Genomic DNA, 7674 nt, shown 5'->3' with positions numbered 1-7674 from the left:
TCCCCGTAAGCTCACATTTTCCTCTTTACACAATCCTGCGTTCCCTTTCGCCTCCCTCCATCTGCTCTAAGCCACAGCACAGACTCTCAGCAACGCATCAGTACTTGTGCCTGAAGAGCCCAAGGTCTGGCCCCAGAGCTGCCGTACACGCAGGGACACAGCAATGCGTGCTGGAAGAGGAACGCTTGCCGTCGGATCCAATGTAACCAACGCGTACGGCGACACTGCAAGGGGTTCTCTACACGCTCATGGGAAGTGGTGACTGCAGGAAGAGGGATTTACTTTTTTCCAAAGTAACTTTCTCATCATTTGTGAACCTGTAAGTTTAGCGCATTACAGATTCAAGAGTCACCACAGCAACTGCACCGAACACCACCGGATCCGGGTCAGGTCAGGAACAGGCAGACAGAGGAGAAGTTTGATGCTGTTTTGCTCAGTTACCAGAATCCACTGCTTTACGTATCTGGGATTCTGTCACAGCCAAGACCAAGTCAGATCTAAATATACTCTGTGCTTAATGTGGCAAAGCTGATACAGGCTGCAGCGTGACACAGGACAGCGTAGCGTTTAACCTTTGAATTGCACAGGAGGCATCAGCCTCTCCTCCACGCAGTTTTGCTGTATCTTTGCAGAATACACCTTGGAATCAGAGCGCTGATGGGAACGGCACCATGTCCAGCAGGGATTCTGCACCGCTGGTCACCCGAGGGTGGTGGCAGAAAAGTGGGCCAGGCAGGAGCGCAGCAAATAGACTCTCAAACCAGCAAATGGCAGTGTCCTCCCCCTCTCCTGGGCTGTGGAGCACGGACCTGCACCTCTCCCCCAGGAACACCAGGATGCTCAGAGATAATACAGCTATAGAGAGGCAGCATCTTTACAGGATGGGGCTCCAGTAAATGTTAGGGGCCGAAACCGGAGGGAGCAAAGAGGTAAGAATAAGCACTCTCCCACTGGGGCTTAGGAGGAACCTGCGAGGTTACGAGGAGCAGTGCTGTACCTGAGAGGAAGCCGAGACAAAAGGGAGCCCAGCCTCTCGCTACAGGACTCAGGTGGGCTAATGTTTGGGAGGGAGGACCGGGGGGCGTGACGGGAAGTGACACGACAGCACAGCTGCAACAGCGGTCAGTCTGAGAAGCCAAAAACTCCAGGGGTTGGCAGCAGCTGGCTCTCCCCTTCCCCTGGGGCTTCTCTGTTCCAGTTCCTAGAGTACAAGCACCCCTTTCTTCAGCACCTGCACTTAAGTTCTTAAATTTGCAGAATTTTTTTTATTTTTTTTTTTTAAAAATACCCCTGTACTTTAATCACGAAAAACCAGTCCCCGCCCCAGTTCTACTAAAAACGTGATTGTCCATAGCTGGAGGCTTATTGAACAACCTCACCCCGTCACCGTTAAGTTACTCAGATGTCCAATTAAACAGCAGGTAGCTCAACCTTTAGGTAACACAACTACAAAAATCGGATCGTGCTCTCTCCTCTCTCCCCCCTCCTCCTCCTCCTCCTCAGGAGAGCTCCATTATTTTTTTCTAAGCGCCAGCGCTACTCCGACTGCTACAGCCAATATAGCCACCGCAGCAGCCCCACCGTACAGCAATATAGATTTCCCTTCGGGCAATAAGATAGGCTTCTCCTCCGCAGCGGAGGATTTCTCTTCGATTTCTTCCAAACGACCCTCTTTCCCCACTTTTTTTTCCCCTGGAAGCAGTATTTTCTCAGGTTCGGGTGCAGCCTTTTCTTCTGATGGGGCTAACTTTGGGACAGGTTTACTTAATACAGGGATTTCAGGTTCAACAAGCTCTTCAGCCGCCTTTCCCTTTTCCTCCTGTTTTGTACGCAGAAGCGTGGAGGGATGCGCTTCTTCAACAGCAGCGCTTTTAGCTTGAGCTTTTGCTTCCTGTAAAGAAGCTGGGGCTTCTGGAAACACCACCTGCGTGGTCTCTGCAGCGACGGCTGACACCACTGCTTCCTCAATCCCCTCCGGTATCTCTTCCTTCTCCACGTGAACAATATCCGAGTTGGAAGAGTTGTTCTCGCTCCTTTCTTCAGCCCCTCCGTTGCTGTCCAGGCTTTTGACTTCTTCGGGATCCATGGCCACCTGCTGCCAGGACTCGGGTCCCAGGGAGACCGGCAGGCTCTCTGTGTGCCAGCTCTGGCTCGCCGACAGGGAGACGGGCAGGCTCTCCGACTGCCACGACGTGGTCACTGTGGGGGACTCCGGGGGGCTCACCTGTCCCGAGTTGTCACTGGTCAGGATGTAGATGTCGTTACTGTCCTCTGCGATGAGCCCGGGGTACTCTTCCTCTTCGGATTCCAAAGTGAAGACCGTCCCCTAGGAACGAAAAGGAGGACACAACATGTGAGCGACGGCTCCAGCATTACCTCCTCCAGACGGGAAGGAAGAGGACACCTGGAAACTTAATGGGGCAGGTGGAAAGACGAGAGGGCCGTGCTGTGCAGGAGCAGCAGCTGCCTGACCTACATTGCAGAAGAGATTACAAAACCCAGCTGGCGTTTCCAGAGAATGGCACCACTTGTGGGAGCTTTGCTGTGAGCTCCTCCTTCCCCTGACGCTCCTGCATCACCGAGCACATCACCAAAACACACCACGCGGGCATTATTCATCAGAGAACGAGATAGCAAAGTCCGAAACCAGACTGAAACTAAAGAAAAAGAAACCAAACTCGAGTACCCGAGCCCAGCTCCCCTTTCCGTTTTGTGCAAGTGCTCTGGATTGCTTGTCCATTTCCATCTAACACTTTTTCTCTTACATTAATTTTATTTCATTTTCGTGCTCTCCAAAGCCTGCTGTTCTACTTTGTACCAACAATCTGCAGTCTACAGTAACTCTAGTAATTTACTAACAACAAATATAACTACAGTTAAATGAGCTCACTTTCCAAGCCTGGCATCCTAACTTTAGCCACACAGCCATGTTAAAGCAAACAACCGAGCACAGACATCCAAAGATGCTGACAGGTTTGCTTGTTTTCATTTAGCTAGGAGAAATCTGTAGGCATCCTAAAAACGAGACAGTGGGCTCCGGTTAGAGAAACCGCGAGTGTAAAATACGGACCGATTTCTTCCTTAGAGAAAGAACAGCACTGCTGATCCCAGTCATGCATGGACTGCGGAGTACGTGACAGGGAAGTGATTTGCTTCAGGGGAAAACTACAAGAGGAAAAAGAAGTAAATGCAGAAGAAGAACCTAAGATGGGTGTGATACCAAGAACGTAAAAACGAGATCGGGGCAGACCCCAAAGCTTGCGATGCCACAGAACAGAACCCTGTGAAACCATTAACAAAGACTCAGTTACTCCCTTGCTCCTAACAAAAATTATTTGAACATTTTATCAAGTACTGCAGTGCTGGGAGCCCTTTCCCTGCAAATCCCTCATTTAATTAATCAAACTTTCCTGTTCATTCCCATCAGAATAGAAACAAAAACATTGTAAAATCCATTTGTTCCCTTTCTCCCTGCATGCAGTAGTTCTAAAGCACTCCAAGCAGCTGTCCCTGTCCTTTTAAAGCCTTCCCAACCCCTGTGAATGTGGGGCTTGGTGCTACTCCAGTCTCCTATCAATAGCTTCCCATTCCAAGACACCTCCTCGGTTGTTCCACAACTTTTGATGGATTCACGCAGTGGTCAGTGTCAGGAACTGATCCAAGTCAAAACCAAACACATTCTTTACTTTGCTGAGTTGTTTTTAATCCTGAGCAGTGTCCACTCTGGCCCACTGAGATGCTGAAGTGCGACTGTGTGTGGAGCGGGGCCAGCAGCTGCACCTGCTCGCACTGATACCTCCTAGGAGGGAGAAGGATCTCCACACACACAAAAAAGACCCCACAAAAAACCCCAAAAAGCAAGTTGGCAGGAACAGGAGAGACAGCACAGGCACTGCTGGTCACTGGCAGCAGTGAGAGCAAATGAAGCAGGAGTGGAGCCCTGGCAAAAGCACTGAACTGGCATCAGAGGGTTGTGCAACTCAGGGCAGCGCCGCTTTAATCTTTCATGGTGGAAACTATTCCTGTGTCGATGAACTTTGTGAAAAGGGGTCAGTGGAGCCCAAGGTGGGCATGGGAGTGAGGTTTCTCTGTCCGCTCCCCCAAAACACCTTGTTGCTTTGCAAAACTTGATGGCCCCACTCCTGGAGACTTGTGTACAACAGTGGAGGCTGTAGTACAAGACAGCACTGGAAACGTAGGGCTTTTGGCAGGGGTGGGATGCAAATCTCATCTTCTCAGCCCATATAACTTTGGAAGATATTAGTGTGTGAGCAAAGGAATCTCAGGGAACAGTTCTAAAGGAACTTTTCTTCATAAATGCCTTTAAATTGCTTGGATGTGCATCCAGCTCGGTAACGTGCTCAGAAACTCCAAAGAGAAACGACGCACAGAATTCCTCAGGGGAAGGGTTAAAAGCCATCAGGCCATTCACCAACCACTTGAGGATCACCACAAAGTCTTGATTCAAAATGCAATCAAAGTTAATAAAGCGTTACTACATTTGTGAAAATGTTCAGGCACCAGATGCATGCCAACAAACCCCGAGCAAGTTCAGCTCTGTGAGCAGTGACTGACAGTTCAAGACTCAGTACCCTTCTGAAAGTGATGCTTCACTACAACAAATTATGGTTTTTTTAAATGCAGCTCAGGCCATTAAAACAAACCGGAGCTCTATGACGTAGGAGGACGCAACCAGCATTGCAAAGTAAGGGCAATGGAAAAGAAGAGCCAGGAACCCGAAGGGAAGGCAGAGGTTACCGGACCCAAAGAGAGCAAATCCCGAGCAGCGTGGGCCAGGGCTGATCCACAGCGCGTCAGGAATGGGCTCCACACGCAGCACTGACCTGTCCTGCTCCAGCAGACAGGGGGCACGGCAGGGACTCAGTCACTGTGTCACCTCCCACTGCCCTGTGCTGAGCATGGAGACAGACACCTACACTCACAACAAACCTTTTATTTCCACGGGCAATACGGTCTCAGAACAACGGCAATCAACAACAAAATAACTAGGGGGAAAACCTGCAATCTCATGAAGCTCTGTACCGCCCTCCTCTCTGCTCAGCTCTACCCTCCCACAAATCACAATTATTTATTTCCCACCTGCAGCACATCACAACGCACCAGACTATGTCTGTGATCTGACTCCAGCAAGAAGAACAGAGACACACACAGCTGATAACAGCTCTGCTCTCTACATCCCACTGGAAGCGCACCCATGCTGCTCTCACTGCTTCAACATAAAGTGTGTAAAAAATATCCCAAAAACACACTGTGCTTCCACTGGCTTGTGAGCTCTGGTGTTCGTAGCAAACTTCTTTGCAGTAATAAATTTTAAAAAGCACCAATAATGTGGCACTAGGGCCAGTCAGGCGGCCTGGATTCCCCTGAAGTTGTTTACGGTACAGTGGCAAAGACCAAGCGCCTTTGAGCAGTGACTCAGCAGCCCACAGCAGGGAGGAGGGAGCCACCTCCAGTCAGTGGGGACAATCGGGTACAGAGACTGCAGTGACATTTCAGCCATCCTGATACTCAGCACGTATTCCTCCAGCTTCTGCTCTACTCTTGATCCACCACTCTTCACTTTTCCCTTTCCTCGTACAAGGAAAATCAAAGTTGTTCTTTGGGGGTAACCCACAGGTGGTTTGACCGTGATAAAAAAGAACAAGTAATCCAGACAAAGCACCACCACAGTTGCCCAGGCCCAGCAAAGCACCTTAGCTCAGTTCACAAACACATGGGGAGGCAACACTGACACACAAGGATTGGGCATTAGTTCTTGTAGCTACCCCCTGCATATCAGGGCATTTTTTAAAGACCCTGTGCTTTGCTGGAGCACATCCAAGATCTGGCCATGTGTAGGATTACCTGCATTGGAGAGGTTAAGGAAATGAAGGGATGGTAATATGGGGAACACGGGCAACCCTCAGCATTTCAAATACTTTGTTAATACGTGTACCAACACTGCAGACCCCTCCTGCCTTCAGCAGAAGGGAGAGTCGAAGAGGCTGAAGCATTTTCCTGTTCCTTTTCCCACACAGACTGCGCTGACCTCAAAAGAGTTATCAGGCGCTGGCTCCCCATAAATCAGAGCCTTCTGCAGCCTGGCTGGGTCCTTTCCGTCTTTACAGACAATTTAACTTCGTGTCAGTGCCTCAGGGACACAGCTCTCCCAACTTGCAGAGAGGGATCGCCCGAGGTTGCGAAACCTGGGGGAGAGCTAACACACGAGTGTCAGTGGGTCATTTCACTACTTTTTCATTAAAAACTTTTTAATTAACTTTTAAGTTTTAATTGAAAAGCCAGACAGTACCAGGCATTGTTTAGGATACAGGATTAATATCTCTTGAGCTGAATTAAGAGTTAATTCAGAAAGTCAAGAGGATAAAGGTAGAATTTTGTGCTGATTCGGTTGAGGTTTGCACTTTTTTGTTGTTTGGGTTTGTTTTGGTTTTTTCCTTAAAAGCAGCTGCAATAAAAACCTAATGACATTTAGGACAACTCTCTTGATTCAGCTACAGATGTGACCCAGAAGCAAAGCTCCCACAGACAGATTAATTCAGGACAGGATGGAGCATGTGGAAGGATTTTTAATAACCCGAGGTCTTATATAAACTCTACTCTTTAGATTTAGCGGTGGATAGGCAATGTATGCCAGCATTTCTTTATCACCTTTGTTTATTGTAAACAGACAGAAAAGAATAAATGGGATAATAATTCTTTTTCCAATTTGGGATGGGAGACTTGCAAAGTGAAGTGCTTTTCCACATGCAGCATATTTACAGCACCACATCATGTATGTCTAGAGAAGCAAGAGCAAGTCCCTCAGCGCAGCACCCTGCCGCTCCCCATCCCAACCACTGCTGCTGCAGGGAAGAGCTGGCACAGACTACGATGAGAAGGAGAACCAGACTGTTCCCTTCTTGGCTACAACGCAACAAAGATGGTCCACAGCCTGTGAGGCAGACTTGAGGAGAAGACCACCTCCATTCTCTCGAGGTGGTATTTGCAACCCTTAGAAAGGAGCTCCAGAAGTCAACCCTGTCCTCAGCCTACAGGGTCTGACCTCTAGAAACTTTCCACAAGATTTCTGAAAGTGACAGAAAGCACTGTTAACAAACCTGCTAGCCTAGCTCTCACCATAGGTTAGAGCCATGATGCTACAGGGTGAACTACACTAGGCAACTGTAAACTGGTAATAAAATAATGAAAAAAATATCTGAAAGCTCCCCCAACAAGCAGACCCCATCAGTTTGGCTTCAGCTGGAGCCCTGTTCAGTAATCTGAACTTTGCTGAAAATCGCTGTCTGCGGTGGATTCAGAACACTACCAACCTTTAACAAATAGTAAGAAACTGCTACTCTAAAACACCTGCCAAGTTTCAATTATGATTTAAAGACCTCAAACATAACAGAAAACCCCAACCACTTGGAAACTGACTTTCATGATGACTACACTATTCTTCATAGTTTTTCTAATGGGTCTGTTATTAATTGTATACAAACAAGCTGACTTAATAACTATAATAGCTATTTTTGCTAAATGGCAAAAACTTTAACTACACATAAGAAAAAAACCCGCCCTTATTTACCAAAATAATCATTTCAGCCTGATTTATGTAAAGCTGCTTCGGGTGGAAATAAGATATTCAAATCAAAATTCTCAAAGAGAAAAATG

The 7674-nt window shown here is 48.0% G+C and overlaps 1 protein-coding gene across 1 annotated transcript in view; it reads right to left on the bottom strand.

Annotated features, from left to right (window-relative positions):
- Nucleotides 1-1249: 1249 nt before the first annotated feature.
- Nucleotides 1250-7674, bottom strand: part of BCL2L13 (BCL2-like 13 (apoptosis facilitator)) — a gene marked incomplete at its 5' end in the record, with an annotated part of 22840 nt that continues 16415 nt past the window's right edge. Inside the window, one exon of the mRNA XM_010193706.1 lies at nucleotides 1250-2326. Coding sequence (XP_010192008.1) covers nucleotides 1514-2326 — 813 coding nt within the window. The remainder of the gene's footprint in view (nucleotides 2327-7674) is intronic.

Source organism: Mesitornis unicolor, unplaced genomic scaffold, assembly GCF_000695765.1.
Source record: "Mesitornis unicolor isolate BGI_N332 unplaced genomic scaffold, ASM69576v1 scaffold49111, whole genome shotgun sequence".
Lineage (NCBI taxonomy): Eukaryota > Metazoa > Chordata > Aves > Mesitornithiformes > Mesitornithidae > Mesitornis > Mesitornis unicolor.
The sequence above is the reverse complement of the archived record's forward strand: the minus strand, read 5'-3'. Positions and strand labels throughout refer to the sequence as shown.